Source organism: Pangasianodon hypophthalmus, chromosome 28 (assembly GCF_027358585.1).
Source record: "Pangasianodon hypophthalmus isolate fPanHyp1 chromosome 28, fPanHyp1.pri, whole genome shotgun sequence".
Lineage (NCBI taxonomy): Eukaryota > Metazoa > Chordata > Actinopteri > Siluriformes > Pangasiidae > Pangasianodon > Pangasianodon hypophthalmus.
The window spans coordinates 14,458,641-14,484,688 of NC_069737.1; the positions used below are offsets into that span (position 1 = coordinate 14,458,641).

At 36.6% G+C, this 26,048-nt stretch overlaps 2 protein-coding genes across 5 annotated transcripts in view; one reads left to right on the forward strand and one right to left on the reverse strand.

Moving 5' to 3' along the window:
- Window positions 1-6,800, reverse strand: part of pax5 (paired box 5) — a 49,379-nt gene extending 42,579 nt beyond the window's left edge. For 3 of the 4 annotated variants that reach the window (XR_003404811.3, XM_026947678.3, XM_026947676.3), the window contains exon 1: window positions 6,346-6,800. Coding sequence is in view for 3 of the 4 variants with exons in the window: in XM_026947678.3 (XP_026803479.1) it covers window positions 6,346-6,391 (46 nt within the window). In the remaining variant the exon portion in view is untranslated. Of the gene's footprint in view, window positions 1-491; window positions 1,624-6,345 lie in introns of those variants that run through there. The other variant, XM_026947677.3, reaches the window with a different exon arrangement.
- A 9,947-nt stretch (window positions 6,801-16,747) lies between these two features.
- The window catches only part of zcchc7 (zinc finger, CCHC domain containing 7), a 43,787-nt gene continuing 34,486 nt past the window's right edge, over window positions 16,748-26,048 (forward strand). The window contains exons 1-2 of the mRNA XM_034301106.2: window positions 16,748-16,863; window positions 18,277-18,890. Coding sequence (XP_034156997.2) covers window positions 18,290-18,890 — 601 coding nt within the window. The 5' untranslated portion in view covers window positions 16,748-16,863; window positions 18,277-18,289. The remainder of the gene's footprint in view (window positions 16,864-18,276; window positions 18,891-26,048) is intronic.

The window sequence follows — 26,048 nt, forward strand, 5'->3', positions numbered from 1 at the left end:
TCTGGAACCATTTCCATAACCAGTAACTGAATTTTTGTAATTAAGGAACACCACATTAAGGAGCTTTCCTATAAAACACAGATACATACACCACCAAAAGGACAGAAACATGTCTCCTTAATGGTGGCCACAAGGAAAAGTACAGTTTGGTACCTTTATTTGTGAAAGCACACTAAGCAGCCAATGGTTAAGCTTTAGTGCAGGTTAAACTCACATCCTGCAGAAACTCAGACCATTTTAATCTCAGCTAAGTGTGTGAAACTGAGTTTAACATCTCACACACTTCATGCACAAAGCAGGTCTCATCCTAAAATAATCAGCTTTTAGATATAAAAAGTGCAGAACCCAATTCTGTGTACCTGTATATGTTTATAAATTCATCTCTAATTTCATTTAATACATGCAACTCAGTATACACAAGAGATTTTATTTTCTGATGAATTATTATTATTATTATTATTATTATTATTATTATTATTATTTAAACTTACTATGCATTGCGGCGAACGGGTCGTGCTTGCAGTGAATTTCCATGGGTCAGAGGTCACGGCCACTTCCAGGCGGGTTTAAACGACTTGAACGACGTGATGTTCAGATTTTTATTTCTTTTTTAATTTTTTTTTTTTATTATTTATTTTTAAAGGTTCAGTCCATGCAGTCGGTTCTCCAACACTTTCATTTAAAAAAAATATTGAAAAAAACTTGAAAAGGCCAAGGAGTTAAATGGAGAATGAAGAAGTGGTTATTTGCTCTTCAAAAAAAAAATATTGAAAAAAATAATATATATATATATCTATATAACCGCATATAGCCTATGATCAGCAATAATTTCTGTTAAAATGCATATGGAAGGTCTGTGGTTGTGCCATAAACCCTTCTGGAGGAAACAATCCAAACACGCAGGAAGCATGCATGCACTGGTCAAGAAAAATAAAACGCAGCCATGATGATGCTGAACTGAGGAAATTGTTCCCACGCTGTAAAATCCCGGTATCCGGTTCTTTCTACACCTTCAGAAACGGTGCATTTCTTCCTCCCGTTAGTCCTGTGAGGATGATTTGTTGAACTCCGAGCGTCCCATTAGACTGAGTTTTTGTAGAAGCCGCTCTCTGTAACTCCGACAGCGCGCGCGTCTGCACGTGAGGACCTAAACGGCGCATCTTATATATATGAAGCGCGCTCTTTGTGACGCGCCATGGCACGAATCCGCGCGCGCTCCGGTGCCCTGTCCCGCACAGGAAAAAAATAAATAAATAAATTTAAAAAAAACGAGCCGGTTTTATTAAGTTTTGCGGTAACAGAGGGTTTTAAACAGAAATTAAAGCCTCTCCTCAGGGTGGTTGTTGTGGTTGTAGTTTTGTTTTCAGCGCGTGAAGGAATTCTAATATTTTTTTAATTCAAAATCCGTCCGTTTGTGCGTGAGCGAGTGCGTGAGTGAGTGCGTGAGCGGCGCGAGCTCCCGCGCGGTGCGTTCCAGAACCCGCTCTCGTGTGGACAGCGCCGGGGATGAGGAGCTCCGAATCTACCGCTCCGCTCTGCCAATCACGAGGCAGATCAGCCAATCACAGCACAGCGCCTCTGCCTTCACCTCAGCCAATCACAAGTCGAGCTCACAGTCAGAGGACGCTGATTGGCTGATTACGGGAGCGCTCGTGCAGAGTGACGCGCTGTATCCGAAACATAATATCACATCTCCAGCGGGCGAGTTGTTGATTTTATGTTTAGTTTGGATTAATATTATTATTATTTTTTTAATTATTATTTTTAAATAAACGTTTTTATGTCCATTTGTAAACATTTGCGTAATTAATTAATTAATCAATCAATCAGTCAAGGTCATGAGCAAAGTTGTGTTTGCATAAAATGTTGTTTTTTTTTTTTTTTAAATTGACCCTATCCTATATTATACATTATAGCTCTAGGCTTCATAAATTAGACTTTAATAATTGTATAATTGACTGTTTTTAATATTTTTATTTCTTTTTAATGTTTCCATGCATTTTTTTTTATCGAGCTACAAATGCACGAAGGAAGAAACGAAAGAAAAAAAAAAGTTATAAGCCAGTTTTAGAGAGTCCAAGTAAAAATGTAAATAATAAAAATGTAAATAGTGTAACTGTAACTGTTCTTGGGTGTGTCTTCGATCATGGGTCGATACAGGTCATGTTGTTCATGCATCTCTAATATGAGCTTAAAAATTACATTAAACGCATATAGGCTTAAAAAGTTCAAATGTTACCATGGGCATATTATAAGGGGATTTTTTTTCCTTTGACCTGCTTTCTAATAAATAAATAAATATGATTAAAAAAAATTTAACATAGGATGTTAAAAATTTAAATCTCCATTGAATTGATTGATATATTTATGCTCCTCTTTCTCTATAGCTATATATACATTTATCTATTTTTGTCCTAATTTTGTCTGTATTCTTTCATTTTTAATTTTCTTAAAACGCTCTCTGTGTTGTTTTTGTTTATGACAAATATTTATTTAATTTTTATGTTTCTTTGTGTTGTTTATATTTGTTTTTATTGCTAATTTTCCTGAAAACCAAAAAAGAAAAGCAGCTCAAACATGGAGGAAGAGCTAACGATACACTTTAACCATTTTACAGGCTTTAACACCACACCATTTACACAGTTAAATAGTTTTTATAGTTTGATATTTATTGATAGTAAATATATTATTGGTCTTTGCTATAGTGTGTGGATAAGCAGCTCGCGCGCTCCGCGCTGTTCACGCGACGTGTTTTGGTCGCGCGCGCTGCTCGCCAGGGGGCGCGCCTATAGGTCCCGCAGTGCACGCGCGCTCGCGCGCGCCAGGTGACCCAAACCGCACAGTACTGTCCTAAATAATAAGTAAAAAAATAATAAATAAAATAATAATTATAACATATATAGCTATATTCTGCATATATATCATAAGATTCACAACAACTGTGTAATTGGAAACCTCAAAAAAATGGCCGACTTCGAAGAAAATGTCCTTTTTTTTTTTACTTTATTCACTATATTCCTATCCCACTTTTTATTCGTTATTGAAAAGATAAACCTTTTATAAATTGTTAAATTGTCTGTACATATCCGATATCTCAATTTAACTCAAGCGTGTGAATCTTATAAACACTGACAAACACGAATTTTCCCTCATTAGCATGTTAGCTAGAGCTCTAAAAAAAAAAAAAAAAAAATCCACAAAAGTGTGACCGTTAAAATTTAAAATAATCTCGCGAGGAAGCTCGCGCGCGCTATACTTTCAAATCAAAACACATTCATTCATGTCACAGTGACGTATTCCTTTTTTTAAAAAAAAAAAACAACAACAACAAACAACGAACAAAAACAAATCACTTCGGAAATGTTTGTTGCTGTTGCTATTGAGACTTTCATGTCTGTGTGAAGATGCTAATGTATAACTGTAAAGACATAAAACCCTTAAACAGCTGGTTTAGGTCTGTAGTTTAAAAGCAGGCTACATATAAATGAGCTTCTTTTTAGGATAAAGAAAGTGGAAAAGCCCAACATCTGGAATAAACTTGCTTCTTTACTGGCAGAGATGTGGTCAGATTCTGACACAAACTGAGAGAGAAACTAATTTTAAAATGAAACTCTCAGGAAAAAAGAAAGGAGGTACCAAAGTGTACCCTTCTCTCAGTGCTACACTTATCTTTTTTACCTTTAATATGTATTTCACCTGGAAATGTGGATATGGTATATTAGTATATAATATACACTGGGTAAATATAATATATTCTAGTATATATATATATATATATATATATAAAATATATTCTAGGTAAAATATACAAAAGGCCCAGAGACAAGACATTGTACAGTTTAGTACCTTTTTTTCCTGAGACTGTACTTTAAAAATCTGTAAATTTGATGAAATCAGCTTTGACAGACCTTGTGTATAGTCTAATCCTGCTTTGAAAATAATATAGGCTATAATTTTTTTTTTTATTATTAAATGCATGTGCTGTTAAAAAAAATTTTTTTTAAAAAACTCACAAATTGTGTATGACTTGGAAGTTGCTCTTCTGTGTATTCGTCATTTTTATTAATTTTATTTCAAATAATTGTATGCGTAAACATCACAGGTGACTATATTGAGTATTTCTGTAGCCAAAATGTAAACATTTCTTTATAAAATATATTTATTACAGCTTGTCTGGAGGAAACAATATGATGAGTTAAACATGAAGGGTTAATCGAGCATGTAAAAGAGTTGCATTACATGCCCGTGTGACCATAATGACAAATTTAGCCTATACATCTTTAAGCTTGAGTTTTAAAAAAAAATTATAATAATGCACAATCAACAAAGTGCTTGAAGTGTAAAGCAAACTTCTTAGTACTAAATGGCATCAACCAACAAATCAGCTACCCACTGATTTAACACCTGCAGTGTCGAATGAACTCTTAGACTAAGTGTTAATTCAATCCTGGGGATTTTCCTGCATGTGCATGCACTCATTTATTCTCACATCAAGAAATGGAGCTAATGTAGCTTAGATGATGCAATATATCTGTCTTGTGCTCTATTAGATTTGAACTGAGGTCCCAGGATGCACTTAAGAAGGAATAAAGCCAATTTAAAGAGGTCATGTTTTCTGTGTGAGAGGGAAAAAGTGAGTACACTGCCTATAATGTATATTCAGTGTCAGCTTGTTAAAGTCTTAAAGCCTTATGTAAATATATGCATGTGATCTGCACATCAGTAGCAGTTACAGCTGCTACATTTATAGTACTTCCGCATTTTCAATCCGGATGTGACGTATCAAACACGACCACACACTACATACCAGACCAGTTACCATAACCTCTGAACTAAACTAAATGAATTAATCATGCCTTTAAAAAAAAAGGGTACTAAACTGTCCTTGTCGCACAAGTGATACCAACATCTTTAATGTGCATCTTGTACCAAGAAAGGTAATCCAATTATGTACCTTAAGGCATGTTTCCAGGTGAAAGATGCCTAATAAATGTACAAAATATAACGGTACCATCACAAATATAAGGAAAGGTACACAACAGTACCCTTTATTTCCCTGTGAGTGTATTTAGTTCCTATATGTAGCTATCTGAGTCTCATGCATGCTTCATTTCAAACCATTTGGAGTATCTGTTTCCAGTCCCAAATCACAACACACCTGCACCATTAACTGCTACACACCATACAACAAACACTTGTCCAGCAGAAGGTAGTCCAATTTGGTGGAAAGCCACCAATTTTGGTCAATCAGCCATGTACCTGTTGCTCACAAGTGATGTGTCAAACATTGTTGTGGTTGCATTTCCATTCCAACGTGCAATTTTTTTTAAATGCATTTCTTTTGTGTGTAGACAAATATGCAAATGCATGACAAAAATTGAATTGTGTTTTAAAAGGAAAGAAAAAAAATCAAGCAACCAGACTGTGAGTTTGAGAAATCATTCCTCAGCTGCAAAGTTAAAGCTGATACTGTTTAACGTGGATTTAGTAGTGATTTTTTTCCCCATATGGAGATATTCAGTAGGTTGCAGATACGCTTTCTAGCAGGTGATCAATTGCTTCAAATTTTTTTTTTTTGCAATTTTTTGTTTTGCATTTTTTTCCTGAGAAGCTCCAAAGCACTGGGTTGAGATGTAGGTCAGAATTTGTCAGTGTTTATATTTATATATATATATATATATATATATGTGTATATATATATATATATATATATATATATATATATATATATATATATATAAATAAATACAGTAGTCTTTAGTAGTAGATATACTTACAAAAAGCATTTTATGCATGCGCATACACACAGTGCCTACCCATGCATAGTATACAGTATACAGTACATATACAGATTCATCCCAATACCTATTCATGCACTGAGTGTGTGTGTATGTGTGTGTGCATATAAGCTATATGTATTTACAGTACCTCAAGATCACTACAGGCCGCAGTCCAACACACACACACACACACACACACACACAATGCAGCATTTCTTTTCGGATTGCATCTCATACCACAGCGTGACCATGCATAATTTTGAATGCAACAACTCTTGTGCATTTTTATAAAATGTATGTACAGCGAATAAAAAAGTGCTGAATGTGGGCAAGACATAAAGCCTGTAGGTGTTAGTTAAACACTTTGGTGTGCGCTGTAGGTTTGTACACTTCCAAAGCCATGATTAAATGTCTTGTAGTCTATATTGTACAGGTTATACAGTAGAATAGAAAAGCAAAGTGCGTGTGAAATGTCATGTAATGTCTAAAAGTGTGATGAAATGCGTCCAAAGTTTTGCAGGTTGGAGTGAAGAGGATGAAAGAGGAAGAAGGAGGAAGGCCTTACCCGAGCGTCCGATGCGCCCTGATGGAGCTTTCTGATCCAAATCCATACCGGGACAGAGAGATGACCCGAGCAACAACAAATAAAAAAAATCCTTTCCGTCTCCTCTTCTCTCTTTCCCTTTCCCCCCTCTCTCTCTCTCCCTCTCTCTCTCTCTCTCTCCCTCTCTTTTTTGTTGTGTTGCAGTGCTTTTGGCGTGCTGGAGTTTGCAGTAAAGCGACTCTTCCGCTCCCCGTGGCGCCGTGGCGAGTGTGCAGCGGCCTGAGACTAAACGCTTTAGGTGGAAAAGAGTCTCCGGAGAAAGCGCGACACGATTAAGGGGGCAAAAGAGCAAAAAGCAGAAAAGAAGAGAAAAGAAAAAAAGGAGAGAGAGAGAGGGAGAGAGAGTCGTGCGTTCAGTGCGTGTGTGCTTATGTCCTCTCTCTCTCTATCTTCCTCTCTTTCTCTCTATCTCTCTGAGACGCGCTCACACATCTGTTACACTTGTTTGGGAAACTTTTTTTCAAGTTTTGCTCTCTCTCTCTCTCTCTCTCTCTCTCTCTCTCTGTGTGTGTGTGTGTGTGTGTGTGTGTGTTTTGTCATGGGATTTGGGCTCGAGTGAAAAACAGATCAGCAGGGGAATCAAAACTTCATCCACATCCAAAACTAACAAATTTTTTATTTTTGCGCACTTTTATTTCCTGTTTATAAAAATAAAATTATTATTTCATACATTTGCATCGATCATGATGGAGAGCACATGAAGTCAGAAAGCTAGTGCTGATTCTCCAACCACGCGCTTTTCGCCTCTTATTCATAGGTTACAAAATGCTATGATGTGTTATAATGTATTGCTCACTAGCTATTTTTTTTAAATCTCACAGCCATGATGGGAGGATGTTTGTCTCTTCTTCTTCTTCTTCTTCTTCTTCTTTCCACACAGTGCATTTAGCTCACCTCAGAGACCCTGACCTCAACAACGACCTTTCATTGTTGCATAATTAAACATTAAAAAAATAAAATAAAATAAAAAAATCTGTGGAAAAATGCACAGCTGCCAGACACACACTGTTTATTTATTTTGGATTTGGATTTTCTCCTGAATTTGTAGTTTGCTGGAATATTCACAATTTTGAAATCTTTTTTAAAGCAACATTTTTTTTTTTTTTTTTTTTTGAGGAGACGAATTGCACATATTTATGGCTACAGACATTAATACTGTTGGTATAATAATATTATTATAATATAATATTATACCAACATAAAAAAAATGTGTGTAGTTAAGCTCAATGTGTGTTTGTTTATTTATTTATTTATTTATTTATTTAACTTTTTAAGGACCAATATAGACATTGGAGATCGTCCACCGATTTCTGCATTAGTTCAGAATATAAATATAAATATAAATATTTAAAAAAAGATATTTGGTATTAAATAATGAAATCAGCAGATATGAGTCGATTTATAGATTTATAGTAAGATTTTGCAATCAGATATTACAAAAGCGCGAAAACTTTTCCACTTTCGCTCATCAGAACATTTAATAAATAAATAAATAAATAAATAAATAAATAAATAAATAAATAAATAAATAAATAAATAAATGGTGCGCATTATTTTTGCGAGCTGAGGAGCTTCTACATTTTATATTTTGTACAGAAACCTGCGGAATTATCTACTGATTATTCGTTCTGGTGTTTAATGAGTCTACATGTAGAACTGCTTTTATGTTAATGAAGTGTAACTCATTCTCAGATATGACGCAAAATATCGCTAAATATATTAAAATATATTATTTATTTTTTAAATTTAGATGTTTAAGTGAGTAAGCTAGCTTTAATTTTCTCCTGATTACTTTAATTTTTTTTTCCTGTATCACAGGAAGTGATGCTTTGAGTTATGTGTGTGCTTTTCGAAAGGCGCGAGCGAGACGGAAAAACAATGCGCGACTTTTAATAATAATAATAATAATAATAAAAATAATAATAATAATAATAATAATAACGGGTTGCTGTATTTACCGGAGCTCAGAGGCAGAATAATGAAGCTTAGGATGATATTAATTTAAAATGATGTAGCCCGCGGGTCAGAGGGGATAATACCGACCCAAGGTCAATCGTTTAATTAACGATAAATATTATTATTTTTATTTTTTTTTCAGAACGCACGCGCGCGCAGCAACCCGGCTCGTGGGTGCACGTGCAGCCGGTCTGTGAGCTGAACGCCGCCGGTACACGACTCTCAGGTCTGATTCCCGAGGGGACAGAAGAGGACTGAATCCCAGCGCTGTATCAACACGCAGCCTACAGTAGCGTCTCCAGTGCTGTGACTTAACACACGGTGCTGCCTGTGAGCATTTTACTGTGTTAATAGAGTGAGTTACAGCGTTACAGTGACTTACAGTGACAAATCAACAAACTTCAGGCTACTGAATCAGCACACACAGGTCAAATTATCATCTGTAGTAGCTACTGAACAACACAAGCTAATTCTGAGTTAGCTTACAGCTTAATGTCTATAGTGTAGAATTAACACACAACCTACAATAGCGTCTATAGTTCTGTAAATTAACACAATAATGTCTATAGTTCTGTAAATTAACACAATAATGTCTATAGTTCTGTAAATTAACACAATAATGTCTATAGTTCTGTAAATTAACACATAAGCCACAATAATGTCTATAGTTCTGTAAATTAACACGTAACCTACAATAACATCTATAGTTCTGTAAATTAACACAATAACGTCTATAGTTCTGTAAATTAACACAATAATGTCTATAGTTCGGTAAATTAACACATAAGCCACAATAATGTCTATAGTTCTGTAAATTAACACGTAACCTACAATAACATCTATAGTTCTGTAAATTAACACAATAATGTCTATAGTTCGGTAAATTAACACATAAGCCACAATAATGTCTATAGTTCTGTAAATTAACACAATAATGTCTATAGTTCTGTAAATTAACACGTAACCTACAATAACGTCTATAGTTCTGTAAATTAACACAATAACGTCTATAGTTCTGTAAATTAACACATAAGCCACAATAATGTCTATAGTTCTGTAAATTAACACGTAACCTACAATAACATCTATAGTTCTGTAAATTAACACAATAACGTCTATAGTTCTGTAAATTAACACAATAATGTCTATAGTTCGGTAAATTAACACATAAGCCACAATAATGTCTATAGTTCTGTAAATTAACACGTAACCTACAATAACGTCTATAGTTCTGTAAATTAACACGTAACCTACAATAGCGTCTATAGTTCTGTAAATTAACACGTAACCTACAATAGCGTCTATAGTTCGGTAAATTAACACGTAACCTACAATAACATCTATAGTTCGGTAAATTAACACGTAACCTACAATAACGTCTATAGTTCTGTAAATTAACGCGTAACCTACAATAACGTCTATAGTTCGGTAAATTAACACATAACCTACAATAACGTCTATAGTTCGGTAAATTAACACGTAACCTACAATAACGTCTATAGTTCTGTAAATTAACACGTAACCTACAATAACGTCTATAGTTCTGTAAATTAACACGTAACCTACAATAACATCTATAATGCTGTAAATTAACACGTAACCTACAATAACGTCTATAGTTCGGTAAATTAACACGTAACCTACAATAACGTCTATAGTTCGGTAAATTAACACGTAACCTACAATAACGTCTATAGTTCGGTAAATTAACACGTAACCTACAATAATGTCTATAGTTCTGTAAATTAACACGTAACCTACAATAACATCTATAATGCTGTAAATTAACACAACCTACAATAGCGTCTATAGTTCGGTAAATTAACACGTAACCTGCAATAGCATCTATAGTTTGGTAAATTAACACATAACCTACAATAGCATCTATAGTTTGGTAAATTAACACGTAACCTGCAATAGCATCTATAGTTCGGTAAATTAACACGTAACCTGCAATAGCATCTATAGTTCGGTAAATTAACATGTAACCTACAATAGCATCTATAGTTTGGTAAATTAACACATAACCTGCAATAATGTCTATAGTTCGGTAAATTAACATGTAACCTACAATAACGTCTATAGTTCTGTAAATTAACACGTAACCTACAATAAAGCCTATAATGTCGTGAATTAGCACGTGCTGTTACATTTATAGGGTTACATGAGAACATGCAGTGTTGCGTTATCACCTACAGTGTTGAATTAGTGGCTACAGTGTTAAATTAACACAGTCTACAGCGACATCTGTAATGTTATGAATTAACCCATAATGTAATATTTACAGTGTTGAATGTGAACCTGCAGTGTTGAAATGCCTTACAGTGACGATTTAACAAACCCATTAGCACATCATGCAATGTTGAATTAACACCTACAGTGTTCAATAGATACTTAGGCCACAAGGTTGAATTAGCAGTTAACGTATTGAAGTGACTTACATTGATGAATTAGCAAATATATTATCACCTGTAGTGTTGAACAACACCTACAGTTTTGAGTTGAGCCTCAAAACTTAACACCTCCTGCACTTACACTGGTGAATTATCACTTAAAATGGAGATTGAGCACATATCAGGTTATACTGGTGAATTATCCTAACCCTCAGTGTTCAATGAGCTCCTCAAGTGTTGACTTAACACACACCCTTATAGTGTTGAGCTGACTCAGGTTTATTCTAGAGCTGTAGGTGTTCAACATTGTAACAGTAAACAGTGATAGTTAGAGAGCAGGTCTAGGTGTTATAGCAAAGAGAAGAGAAACCGGAAGTGACATTGTGTTTCTGCAGGTGGTAGTAAACCAGGACAAGTGGTATAAGGTAGCCGCTATTCAGCAGGCCCACTCTTTCTCTCTCTCTCTCTCTCTCTCTCTCTCTCTCTCTGTTCTCAGGTTTGTATAAAGAAAGGTCATGGTGTGTTTTTATACACACTTACATCGACCTCTGCTTGCATTTTCTCTGCTCAAGGACCTGGTTTCAGCTTGCACTTTCGTCTCTCTCTCTCTGTCTCTCTGTCTCTCTCTCTCTCGCTCTCTCTCTCTCTCTCTCTCTCTGAGTCAGTTTCGGGTTGAGTCTGCACTACAATCCTCTGTGTCTCAGCACCATTATAGTGTTGTGCGGTGTGTGTAGTGATATGTAAGAACCTTTTCCCCCAAATTATGCTGGAATTTTCTGACACACAGATTTCTATTAATTTAATTCACCTAAAAACACATAGAAGCTTCATTACATGATGAAACAACATGCATTAATGCAGACATTCTTTTTTTTTTTAAAGTAGCCTACCATGTCTTAAATCCATTTCTACATTGCCTTAAGATGGATTATCTTAAATCCATAATTAATTAGACCAAGTGGTAGGCCTTTATCATGCATTCATCATAATAATCATAATAATAAATAAAAATAATTTAAAAAATAATACAACAAATAATAATACAGTTGCTTCTAAATGGAAAAGATTAATGGTCCACAGTCTGGTGACAAATTAAAGGAAAAAACCTCAGCAGTTGTGGTATACTCTGAGAAGGGCCATCTATCTATCTATCTATCTATCTATCTATCTATATATCTATCTATCTGTTTGTTTATTTGTTTGTTTGTTTGTTTGTTTGTGCTGCCATGCTTTGGTTCAACGTTTCCCTCTTAAAAAGAAGTCAATCACTGCAAATCAACACAAACTTCTTCTGAATGATCACTTTTATCCTATGATAATGATGGTGGTGATGATGATGATGGGCGTGGTCGCTTCCAGGATGACCCCGCCCCCATCCACAGGGCTCACTGGAAGGTTTGATGAGGATGAAAATGTAAATGTAAATCATTTGCTCTGACCTTCACCAGATTTCAGCAAAGATGAATACCTATAAGAGCTTTTAGATATGATGATGTGCTTGATGGCCATCATCCCCACACCAGCTGAGGTGTTTATAGATCCAGTGCATCTCATGGAGGTCCAACATCCTCCTAACACACTTCCCTTTAATGTGTCACGTGTCTCTATGTGCATGTGCAAGGCGCCACTGTGAAAGCTATGGATAGGCCATGGACAGTATAGTCAATGCAATATTAATCCAAGCACATAGGGATTTATTTACACCAATTTAAGTCAGAAGGGTAGAAATAATTAAATATTTTCCCCCAAAATCGAAATGAACTGATGCAGAGAGACACTCGGGACGCAAAACAGAAATTATGATCTAAGCAATTCAGAGCAGTTCCACTGTTTCGCCTAAAGTCTCATGATTCATTTTTATCCCCCTGTTTTTTTTTGTTGTTGTTTTTTTTTTTCTTGTGGCATTCCAATATTATTTGACAAAATGCGCCCGCTTTCCATCTCCTCATTAATTTCATTAATACTGTAATTATTTTCGGGAGCGCCGCTGATTGGCTGAGCGCGGCGCGCGCTGCCCGGGTGGAACCGGAAATAATCGCGTTAGACCGAGACGCAGGAAGCAAAGCGGACAATTAAAACAATAAGTAAACAAATAAATAGGAGGAGAAAGATCAACAACATTAATGAAGCTGCTGTAGTGGGTTTTTTTCCGCCATGGTTTGGGTTTTCATTAGGATGTTGGCCGGTTAACAAAAAAAAAAAGTTTCTTCAAAAGTTAGGAAGTTTGCTTTTATATTTTAAACTCAGACACTTCTGTAAAAGAAACACGATTTTAAACTTATTCCAGCTATTAAGTGTAAAACGCATCACAGTATGTAGCTGTAAAAACATGGAAAGCAAAGCAATCATGCATTCAATAGTGGATTTTTTTCGGAATGATTACACTTTATGTTGTGCTTTTTTTTAATTAAAATTAAAGGGAGATGAAGAGATGAAGGAAAAAATCCTATTCCACCTTTACACCAAAGGAAGAACCTAATACTCCTCTTCTCAGGTCCAAAAATATTTTTTTGTTATTAGTATTTTATATTATTAATCTTCTCTTTCTTTCCTCTTACACTGAACTACTTTAAAACCAGACACTGTGGCATGATTCATAAATATATTATCATTCATGATATAATAACTATACAGCATCATTAACACCAGTGATAGTGCCAGAATTAAATATTTGTAATATTTATATATTTGTAATAATATAACAATTTACTTAGTGTTTTTTTTTTTTTTTTTTGGTTGATGTTTTCAAAAAGACAAAAAATAGGAGTGAAAAAAGTTGTCAGTTTTTCTGATTTTCACATCAGCAAATGATGCATTGCAAGTAGATTTTAAAAACTTTAAACACCAAAACACATTTACAGTGTTTTAAAGCCTTTTCATGATTTTCATCCAGAATCTTAATATTAACACACATCATTAGGCATCCTTTGGAGTCATGAACGTAAACAATCAATTTGATACAATAACTATTATATATAAGCCTTTGTAAACAATAAGCCGTGTTATTTGTGTGTGTGTGTGTGTGTGTGTGTGTGGAGCCCGGCTTGGCCTTGTAAACCTGGGTGTACACATTTGGCCCAGCACCAGGCCAAACAAAAGAGGACATGAGGTTTCACCATGAGGCTTTTTGTTCCCGAACCCCATGTGACGTGTAGTGACACGCAGGGGTCAAACCGGGCCTCCGCAGCCCATGACAGACCCAAACACTCCACTAACAATACGTCTCAATGCAAAAGAACCTCTCAATGAGGAATAACCATGAAGCCATGCAATATGGAGTTTGGAGGAGTCTATATCCTATAGACAGAACCTATAGACTGTTTATTTATATATTAATATTACAATTATTAATTATTCCTGAAAACACTTTTCTAATAGTAGTGTGAAAACACTGACTGGCTCCAGAGGTTACCTTTTTTTTTTTTAAAACAAGTTTGTTCCTTCATTTATATTTGAAAAAGTAGAAATTATAGCCTCATGCTTGGAATTTATATGTAAAATATTCTATATTTAGAATATATTGCATTTTATATCTGATGGTGTTCCTAATGCGGCTTTTTCTCCCACTTGCTTGGCTTAGTTGCTTTTTCAGCCTGTATTTTAAGAGCTGATTTTGAGTATAGGCAAGATTTTTTTTTTTTTTAATACCCTGAACGTTTTTCATGCTGTTGCATATGAATGAAGCGGCAATTAATTACTACTGATATCGCTGCCTATCACACTATGTTCAACACTTGGTACCTTTTTCCATACACGGATTTCTAATCATGAGACTGGACTAGTTAAAGAAGGAGCTGGATATTAGGCTTGAAATGGGTTTAAGTGTTACGTTTTAATACACTCTCAGAAACAAAGGTACCAAACTGTACTTCTCCTTGTTGCTGAAGTGGCACTGTGTTGTCCCTTTAGTGTGTGTGTTTTACCTGAGAAGGTAAAAAAGTGGTGTACATTTAATTATCTTTTAGAATAAAGCTTTAAAGGTGCATCAGTGGTCCTTGTGGTGTAATTATATCTCCCTACCTTAAATTATTATTAAAAGTGCACCATATTTAGGTACGTCAGCAACAAGGAAATGCAGTTTGCTACCTGTATTTCTGTATCTTCCTTGATAAATCATCTTCCTTGCAGGCCTGTATAACCGTTTTCTCTGGTATTTTTGTTGATCTGTTAGTTTCTAACATGGCTGTTCATCATCACTGCATAAAACATCTGAAAAAACCCAAAACAAAACAGTGAAGGCCTGGCAGAGGTGCGTGTGGAGGCTGAGGAGGCGGCCATTTTGCTTTGCTTTACCAAATAAACCATGCTGAAGCATCCTGATGGAGTGGGACATCATAAGAGCAACAAGAGGACAACCTGATCTTCTCTATATTTGTCAGAGGGTGTTTTCCTTTCTACCAGACATTTTAGGGAATTTCTTAAAAAATTCCCCAAATCTTAAACCTGCCATCCATTAGCTATTTATTCCTGCAAAAAATAAAATAAAAAAATAATAATAAGATGAAGTGAGGGAAGTTAGGTCTTTGGTCTTTCCTATTTTCAGAGGAAATATAACCTTTGGGAATGGAAATGATGCACCGGTTTGATGGCCTTTTCATGCGCGGAGAATCAGATGGCATTCAAACCGAGACTGTTTCATCTCCTGCCTTGTGTTCAGTATCTGATATACTTATTGTACAAGAATTGTTTAAAAAATCACACACACACACCTCATTTTGAGGACTGTTTTGATATAAATGTCGAAAAAAAATATTTATTCTCTCCAAAAGAAAAGACAAGATCGTAGGACCTTTAACTTTCTAATTTCACTAACACACTGAAACTGTCACTGGAACTTAATTAAAATGCATATATTAAAGGAATAGGCTTACATCCTGGGATTAGTGTAGACTTTTGTAGTATTTTTAATATTTAACATTTGGATGAGAGTATTGTACATTACACCAGAGTCCATTTAGAAGTAAATCTTCCTAAACTAGGGTATTAATTGCTCTTACAATATTACAGAAATATGCCAGTATGTTTTTAGGACTTTCTTCCTCGGACCCTACAAAGAAGCTTCAACAGCGGCATGTCCAGGTTTTCGGTCATGGGGTTTTAAGGAAAACACACAAGGGGTGAGAACCACTTAATTAGCAAGAGAGTGGAAAACACACACACACACACACACACACACACACACATTATATATATATATATATATATATATATATATATATATATATATCACACTTCTTAGAACTAAAGAAAAGAAGACAAATTAAAATTATTTAGGAAAATATGAGGGTGAGATAAATAAAAACCTTGTTGCAAACACGATCAAAATATCTTGTATGCCCACCTTTGGCCTTTGATGCTTTGTAATATCATCTTTTTGTCATCTGAACAGCTTTTGAATGCCCTCAATTATATACTTATTTTTCTTGTCACTCACCCTCATATTTTAATAACATATTGACTTAAATACTGTATTGAATTAAATACTGGTGTTCTTTGGCTGCAGGCGTTTGGGCTTGTGTTTCTTAAAATGGCGTTCAGGAACCCTCAGGGATTTGTGACTAATGATTGTATTACTACTTTTATGATAAGACTATATTATCGGCCTCTTTATAGTGGTTGTGATGCTTAGTGAGCTATTTAGTAATAATTTGAAGCATAATTGGGTGGGCCCTTGGATTAAATGCTTAAAGCTCAGTTGTATAGAATTATGCATAAATAATGTCAGCTTGGATGTAAGTGCAAATAGAAAATCTTGATTTTATACTGAATGTATTGAATCTTTTAGTGCAGTGTAGGTAACTGGATTGAGATCTGTTGGTGGAAGGTTTAAAAAATGCAATAAATAAATATAATAGTGCATATTGGAATAGTTTATTAGTAATAAACTAATACTGTAATTAATAGTAAATAAATATGTAATGCAAAAAACAGCTGAGAATATCAAAATATCAAAAACTCTCATAATGGCTGCCTACTCGTCTTTCCTCAAACTCCGGGATAGTCATGCTTGTAGCGCTGAGTTTCCGCGATAGTTATCAGTTGGCCAACCATTTTTTTTTCTTCTCACAGACCGGAAGTTCGCCTGTCTTCTGTGTTGTCTCGCTTCAAAGCTGGAAAACTAAACAAGCAGGTCAGACTGTAGTTCTCGAAACAGAGCCAGTGTGTTGTGTGTTTTTGTGATCGCTTGTGTGTGTGTTTGGAAAGCTTTAATGATCCTGTATTGAAGGTGTTAACCCGTTTATAAACACATCCGGCTCCTCGCGCAGGGCACACACGTGGAAATCAGAGTGCAGCGCGTGCCGGATGAAGTTGTTAGCAATGTATACATGGAAATTACCTTTTTATTTATTTATTTTATTTTACCATCCATGAGACTATGTTTCTAAAATAATATACAATATAATGGTTTGTTATTTTTTAAAAGGCTGCCTTGGAACCAAAACAAGCTCGAGCCGTTCTAGAAGGCGGAGTCTCAAATTGCGTCCTACGTTCTACACACGTGCACTACATAGGGTGTGACGTCAGGGATTTGACGCACTACGTAGTGCGCTACGTAGGTACTAATAAGAGATTTAGGACACAGCCTGCTGTTAGGCTAGCTACAGATAGAGCTAGAGGGTTCCCTTGAATTTTACTATAGCTCCTGTTATACTTTACTGTACACTTCATCACTGTTTATAAGTGTGTGCCTAGTCAAAGGTCAGAACTAAAAAAAAAAAGGTATTAACTCATGTCTTGGCTATTGTATTTCCTTTAAATAAGTGTTACATCCAGTACATATAGGCTGCTGTGGTTTAATAGTGTCTATTAAAGTAGTATCTAGAGTACAGTATATCTGCTGTATTAATGATAATCAGTTACCATAGTTACAGTTACATGATCAAATGTTCTCAGCTGTAGTCCTGGAGAACCCGCTGTTCTCCCAACACACCTGATATAACCAATCAGCTAATTCATAACCCTTCACAGAGTTAGGAACCTGTGCAGGAACTGTAAACTGCTGGTTATCGGTGAAATAAAATGAGATCATCGTGACCATTCAGGCTTGTGATAGGGTTTATAATCTATGGATCATCGAGCTGTTAAGCTCTCATGTCCTTTTCGCTGTCCTGAGATGAGAGCATAATACAAAATGGACTGGTTATTGGGCTTACCTTGCTGCTTCTCCTTCTAAATTTATGGAATCTAGTTGCACCAAAACACTGAGAGATGAAGTAAAGTGATGGTCATGTGACCTAACCGTGTAAAGAGTGATGTAATGGATGAGAGAAGGTAGGAAGGTTGTATGCTGAAAAGCAGCTGGTGTTTTTCTTTATGGATTCAGGATTGACAGCTGTCAAAACTCTGCACACCCTATAAACTATGTGACCAATCAGGCTGTAGGCTCCGCCCCCACAAGAAATTATAAAAAAAATAAAATTGGCTACCTTTCAGTTTTGTAGATTGATGCTAAATTTTTAACGTTTATGTCAATAAATAATAATTTTTGCGGTATTGTAGTGTTAGGAGTGAGCGTTAATGATGACATTTTTTTTTCAATAAGGCTGTCGCTCGAGATGTTCTCAGGCTACCAGGAGCGGGAAGAGTACGAAGACGAGCTGTACGCCGAGGAAAAACACGATGACGACTCTGAGCCTGACAGCGATCTCGAGTTCCAGCTCTATTCCCAGCTCCACTACTGCACCGATGACCCGGAGAACCATCCAGAGAACCGTGACGAGAACCAGGGAAGCTCCGGTCATGAGACACCTCAGGAACCTCAACCTGGCCGTAGAGTCCAACCTCCTGCTGCTCCTCCCGATGAAGTCATTCTGATCGACTCGGGCCCGGATGTCATCACTCTTTCGGATAACACAGAGGAAGAGGACAGTGTGTGTGCCAGGAAAGGTCAGAGGTCAAAAGGGAAAGGAGTGGCTCCCGTTTCACAGCCTCAGCATCATCGTCAAAGTGAGGAAGTGGTAGTCTTGGACTCGGAGTCGGACCAGAGTTCAGATTCGGAATCGATTCCGCCGTACGTGGTGGATCCGGCTTTGGATTCGGATTCTGATTCTGATTCGGACGGATTGGAGAGCTGGATGATTCTGGGTCGGGAAAAGGAGGAAGGAGACCAGGACATACAGCTTAACGTCTTTACGGTCCGCAACAGGGATCAGCCAGGTGAGTGTGTAAGTGTGTGTGTGTGTGTGTTTATTAAATATTACCAGCAGGTGTGTAGATAAAAGCCGAAAGATGTGAGCGTGTGTGTTTTTCGAAACCGCCTGTCTCTGACTGTGCCGGAAGACTCGTCTGCGTGTAAAATGTCGGCAGATATTACAGAAAGAGAATGTTTCTGTCTCAGCGTTGTGTCGAGCCAATTTACATGCGCGTGTTTACACGTGAAGGAGGCAATGAAGGGAATCTTCCTGTGTGTGCTGGAGGAAACAAAGCAACTCTCATGTCAGAGAGCCAGACTTTAATCACAGATGAATAAAAACATGGTTGCAAATCTCTCTCTCTCTCTCTCTCTCTCTCTCTCTCTATTTCTTGCTTACTCTATTTTTTCTTTGACCTTTATTTTATTTTACTTTTTAAAATTTCTTCAGTGTTTCTGTTTTTTTTTCTATCTCATTTGCTCTATCTTTTCCCCTGACCTCTCTATCAGTCTGCTTCTGTATTTTCCTCACATCTTCCTTCTTTCTCTTCCATCTCTTTTCCCTTTATCATGTTGTCTCCTTTAGTATTTTTCCCACTCCTGATTGTCCTGATTAATAAGTAATCAATACAGTAACAAATTTACATTAAACCACCACACTGATCGACTACTGTTGCTAAGCAACTAGTCAGTATGGACTCTAACTAATGACTAAAGATATTGATTTAGCTAGCTAAGCCTTTTATATTGACAGTATTAAGGCATAGTGACTATGGAAACAAAACTATTGGGAATATAAACATTTACATGAGGTAACTAAATTTACCTCAGATGTGTTGGTAAATTTAAAAAAAGACCCCTCACTGTTACAACAGTTGAGGCTACCAGTTTAGCTAGCCAGTGTATATATGTTACATGTTTTGTATTGGCAAAATGACTGTAGAAACAACAAAAAAAAAATCATCAGGAATAATAAAATTTACCTCAGATGTGTTGGTAAATGGCTAAGAGAAGACCCTTAACTGTTACTACATTTGAGGCTAACACTTTAGCTAGCCAGGGTATATATGCTAAGTGTTTTGTAATGGCAAAATGACTGTGAAAACAACAAAAAATCATCAGGAATAATAACCTTTACCTCAGATATATTGGTAAAGTGCTAAGAAAAGACTCATTGCAACTAAAATTATACTGTAAGTTATTATTAAACATTAAATTATTGACCAATAGACAAAAAAAGACAGTCGTTGCCCACATTGCTAATAGCTTTGCAGCTAGCTGCCATGTTTTCCATATTGGCGTATAGCTAGAGCAGTGGCCGTGTTCACGTACTTTCTGCCTGTGAGGATTGAAGTGTGGTGCAATTATTCAGCAACATTTAATAAACCATTGTTGGTCTCTATTTCAACTTATCATCAAGCTAAATAAAATAATTTAGCAAAATTAATAAGCTACTCAAAGCTAACCTGACTTTACAATGAGCTAATCAGTCTAACCAGTCTCATTTTTACTGTTTTTTTTTTTTTTTTTTTTTTTATTTCACACCTCATTACGTTTGAAGCCGGTGACACCGTGGTTTATGGGAAGAGTTGCCGATATTTGACAAGAGCTCCAATAAAGAAAGTTAATCACAATGTTACCAGCATTCCCACTGCACGTGTTGTTTTTATAAACCAGAGAAAAAAAAACGCAAAATTTTCTGTGACTTCTGTAGGGAAAACAAGCCCTGGATGGGATCAGCACTAGCTTCCATATCTTCTGAATTCAAATGTTTTTAATCGGATCGCTGTCTCATAACTAATCATCTCATGTATCACTTCAGTATGTCATCTCCTGAGTGACTCGGATGTTCGGCGTGGATGTAATCAAATGTAAGGTGAAAAAAAAATACATATATACGTATATCGGATTGCGCTGCTTGAAGTGCATCAAGTATCAAATCAACAATCCTTGTAATATTGATTTGGATTTCATTTTATCTGCTGCAGTCGATTTCTATTTTAGAGTCATGTTCAGACACATTCCTTCTCATTCGCTGTTCTCCGTTTTCTTTTCTTTCTCCCTCTTTTCACCCTTACCCTTCTCTTCTATTTTACAATCTCTCTCGTTCTTCTGCCGCTACGCCTTCCTTGCGCTCTCTCTCTCCTTTCTTTCTTCCTCATTTTACTCACTCCTGTTATTTTTCTTTATCATCCTTATTCATCTCTCTCCATCTCTCTCTCTCCTTCTGTCTCTCTGCCCCCTCCCCTCGTTGTTTGAAAGGCTCGGACTACGGTGGGTTCGTGGGCCTGCTGTTTCTGCTCTGCTGCTCAAGCCTCGCGCTCTCATGTGTAGAGAATGGGGCCTCAGTCCGGGCCACCACACACACACACACACACACACACACACACACACACACACACACACACACACACATATATACAGGGATGGAGGACTTGTAAGGGGGGTAAAAGGGGGTCCCTTTCTGTCTCCTTCTTTGCTCTTCGTCTCTTCCCTTTCCTGTTCTTTCATTCTTTATCCCCTCTCATGCTCTGATCTCTGGAGTTTGACTTTGAGACTCACAACCAATAGGGGTGTGTGCGTCTGTGTGTGTGTGTATGCGTCTGTGTGTGTGTGTGTGTGTGTGTGTGTGTGCACGTCTGCGTGCGTGTGTGTGTGCGCGCGTGTGTGCATCTGTGTGCGTGTAGTGTGAGAGAGATTTTGGGTGCAGACTTGCATGAGGAACCAGACACTTGAGCCATTTCAAATAAATACAGTTTTTAATAAACATTAAACCGCTTTAAACGATTTATTCTTACAAAAACTACTAAATATTACATTCCAAATATTAAAATTTAACGTAATCTTTTCAGGCGTTCAAATGAAACTTTCAGGCTCACCATTGAAGTGGATACACTCGTGAGAACACTGTTGCTAAGCAACTAGGTAATATGGACTCCGAGTATATGCTAGCTAATGACTAAATATAATGATTTAGCTAGCTAAGTCCTTCATACAGATGATACAAACGCAGCGTGACTAGTCACGTGGAAAATAGTTAAAAGTGTTGGAAACATCAACATTTACCTCAGATGTGTTGGTAAATTGCTAAGAACAGACTCACAGTTAGTACAAATGAGGCTGTTTAGCTAGAAAGCATATACATGTTAAGGCTTTTCTATCAACTGAGTGACAAGATATAAATATCAGGAATATGAGTGTTTATCTCAGATATGTTGGTAAATTGCTAAGAAAAAAGTCTTTGAGGCAAGAATTATACTGTGAATCCACTTAGCATTAACTGCTAACTGAAATTCAACATTATGTCACAACCTGTGAGCTAAACATAATGATTTAGCTAGCTAACTATTTTATACAGAAGATAGAAAGCCACAGTGACCATGGAAACCAGTCAGAACTGTTGGGGACATCAATATTTACCTCAGATATGTTGGTAAATTGCTAAAACCAGACTCACTGTTAGTACAAATGAGGCCGTTTAGCTAGCGAGTGTATACATGTTAAGTCTTTTCTAACGACAGAGTGACAGTGGACACAAGGTATAATACAAATAACTATAAATAACTACAAATGAGGCTAACAGTTTAGCTAGCAAGTGTTAAGTCTTTTCTAATGACAGAGTGACAGTGGAAACAAAATAGGCTATAAATATCAGGAGTATGAGCATTTACCTCAGTGGTGTTAGTAAATTGCTAATAAAAGCCTCTTTGAGGCAAAAATTATACTGTGAATCCACTTAGCATTAAGTGCTAACTGAACTTCCCAACTTGTGAGCTATTGGAAAAGTTATCAAGTGCTACGACTTATACGGTAAAGAAATGTCTATGTTAGTTATAACTTTAGCATCCTTCAAATTGTAATATTCCAAATTTTTAGAATTAGAATTTGCTGTTAAACTGTACATAAAATAAGGAAATATATATAAAATAAATGACTGTATGAGCATATGTATTAAACAAGTGTGAGGAGTTTCTGTACCATTAGCTTAGTGCTAATGCAACATAGTGCTAGCAGTAGCAGAAATTAGCATTATCATACTAATAAACGTGACTATGTAATGGCTAACTGGTAAACAGATTTAAGTCAGGATTGTAGTTCATGGATAAAAAGCAGCACTGAGCAATGACTAATGCTAACAGGATAAAAGCTAACACACTAATAGGGGCCTCTGAAGTGCAGATATTATGTAAAATAAAATGGCTGACAGAATAATAACGCCACTTATATTAATTTTGTTAAACAGACAGAATTTGCAGTGACTTATTGTCTGGAAAATATGGTATGTGTGAAGCATGTAATCAGTTCATTGTCATATTTGTATCCAAAATACAGACCGGAACCAAAAGAACATTGTAAGAAAGGGGTGTGTTGGAGTGTGTGCTGGAGTGTGTGTGCTGGAGTGTGTGTGCTGGAGTGTGTGTGCTGGAGTGCATATGTGTTGGAGTGTGTGCTGGAGTGTGTGTGCTGGAGTGTGTGTGCTGGAGTGTGTGTGCTGGAGTGCATATGTGTTGGAGTGTGCTGGAGTGTGTGTGCTGGAGTGTGTGTGCTGGAGTGTGTGTGCTGGAGTGCATATGTGTTGGAGCGTGTGTGCGTGTGTTGGAGTGTGTCTTGTGTGGGTGTGTGTGTGTTGGAGTGTGTGTTAGAGTGTGTGTGTGTGGGGATGTGTGTTGGAGTGTGTGGGAGTGTGTGTGTGTGGGTGTGTGTGTTGTTGTGTGTGTGTGTTGGAGTGTGTGTTAGAGTGTGTGTGTATTGTTGTGTGTGTGTTGTTGTGCGTGTGTTGGAGTGTGTGGGAGTGTGTGTTAGAGTGTGTGTGTGTTGTTGTGTGTGTGTGTTGGAGTGTGTGTTAGAGTGTGTGTTAGAGTGTGTGTGTGTTGTTGTGTGTGTGTGTTGGAGTGTGTGTTAGAGTGTGTGTGGGGGTGTGTGTTGGCGTTCATGGTTATGATTTTGGTGATGGCATATGAATAATTGAAATGGTTACAGTGCCTGATTTTTTAAAATTTTTATTGTACGTTGTTGTCCTGGCATACAATTTAAATCGGACATCATCTGTCTGTGTGCGTGTGTGCGTGAATATGTGAGTATGTGAGTGTGTGTGTGTGTGTGTGTTTGTGTGTGTAAGTATGGTGTTACAATATCTGACAAACAAGCAAAGAGTTCTGGACAGCAGTGACTAATTTCATTTGGCTGCTGAAAGCCGAACACAGATGCGCAGACACACAAATCCAGTTGTCCCGTGGTGGCTGTGTGGCGCGTGTCGGCTGCAGCTGGCGCTGATAAAACACAAGACAATGTGATTAGTACACATTTTCATTTCGGAATCCACACACGCGCCATGGAAACGAGGGTTCAGTCTACTGTTATGTTCAAATGCAGTTTGGTGTTCATTGTGTTTGAGAAGATTCTATATATTTATCGTTGTAGGAAAATAATCACGACAAAACTCATTTTATCTGTTTAAAGCTACGTGTAATGTTATCACTTACACTATAGCCGCTACAAACCGACGTTCCTTCACCTGAAGACTTTCCTGTGTTAAAGTTTACAGCTTTACCTCTGACTGACACTGGAGACTCCTTCCATACTTCCATCATACAAGTCCTTGTGTTAGCTGTTACTTTAAAAACAATAACATCAGAACCAGCACAGTGGGAACTTCTATACAAACCGTGATGCTATAGAAAACTAATCAACACATTCTGACCAATCAGAATCGAGCATTCGACAGCGGTACAGTGTGAGTGTCGTCATAGTAGCTTGTTAGCCGTACTTGTTGTCATTTCTTAGTCGTTAACCAACACATCTGAGGTAAATTTTGATATTCCAAACAATTCCGTTTCATTTCCTACCCGCTTAAATTGTTAATTTGTCATTAACTTATGCACAACATCTGTATTTTTCAGTTTTCTAGCATGTTGTGTTACGTCTTTAACCATTTAAATGGTGATCGTTTCATGTGATGTGTTGCCAGTCGAAGTTTTGGTTAGGGGACGTGTACCAAATACCCAAGGGAGAAAAAAACACTTAGGCTGCACTTCATAGTTTAACCTCATTTAGTGGTCAACCTTTTTTTTTTTTCAACCTTCTCTATCTCCCTCCCCTTTTCCTTTCATCCCCCTTGCTGTCGCCCCTTGATCACCAAACTTTGTTTGGAGCTTAGGGGCACTCGGGCCTGAGAGCTCCCGAGACCTGTGTGTGTGTGTGTGTGTGTGTGTGTATGAGAGAGAGGAGAAACTTTGAAGTTGTGACATTCAGATAAAGGTAAGAATTTTGTCCTTCATTTTTTCCCCTTTTTTAAACATTTACTGGTAATGTTAACTACTAAGTAGTAAGTCAAACTGAACACAACATAAACTGCATACTATTCAGTTAGCTAAACATTTCACAGCCACGACAAAGCTTTTTTTGGTTACCATGACAACCAGCTGCTGCCTGTCGCAAACAGCAAACCGCTAAACACTATCTGAAAATTGTTCACCAATACCGGCTATCGTAGATTTCACGTAAGTTAGTAAAGTATTGCAAAGTGCATTTTACGACCGCAGTTAGTCAGCGATTATCTGTTAACTGACTAAAAAAGACATTTTATATCCACAATGATTTGTTTAATAAAATTCATATGTTAATTGTTAATGTAACTGGTACAGTGTAGCTTGCTAACCTAGCCTAGCTAAGTTAAAAAGCAAACCATAGTTCATCATCAACAGAGCTGTAGCATGAGTTAGGTAGCTAACGTAAATAAAATAATGTAGAAAAAAATTTATTAACAAAAAAGCATTGTAGTCCATAGTAGCTACTTTCATGTTTTTTTTTTTTTTTTGGTTGTTTTTTTTGGTTGTTTTTTTTTTGGTCATGGAGCTAACTTAAATTTAGCTAGCAAAAACAGATGCAACTAAATTTATCTTAAATGACCTGTTTATTATAAATAAAATGAGGTATAGTTTTATACTAGAAAAATGTAATTAACGACAAAAACATAGTCTGTAATAGCTACTTTGATTTTTTATTTAAATTTATTTATCTAAACTAAATGTAGCTAAAATTGAATGTTAATTGATGCAACTTGGGCAAGACCAATGAATTTATCTAAATGAAATAATTGGCTGTATTTTAGTTGAGGAAGATCTCTCCGTGTTCCAGTAAATACACAGTTTTTCAACATGTTTTGGAACTTTTCTGAGAATACA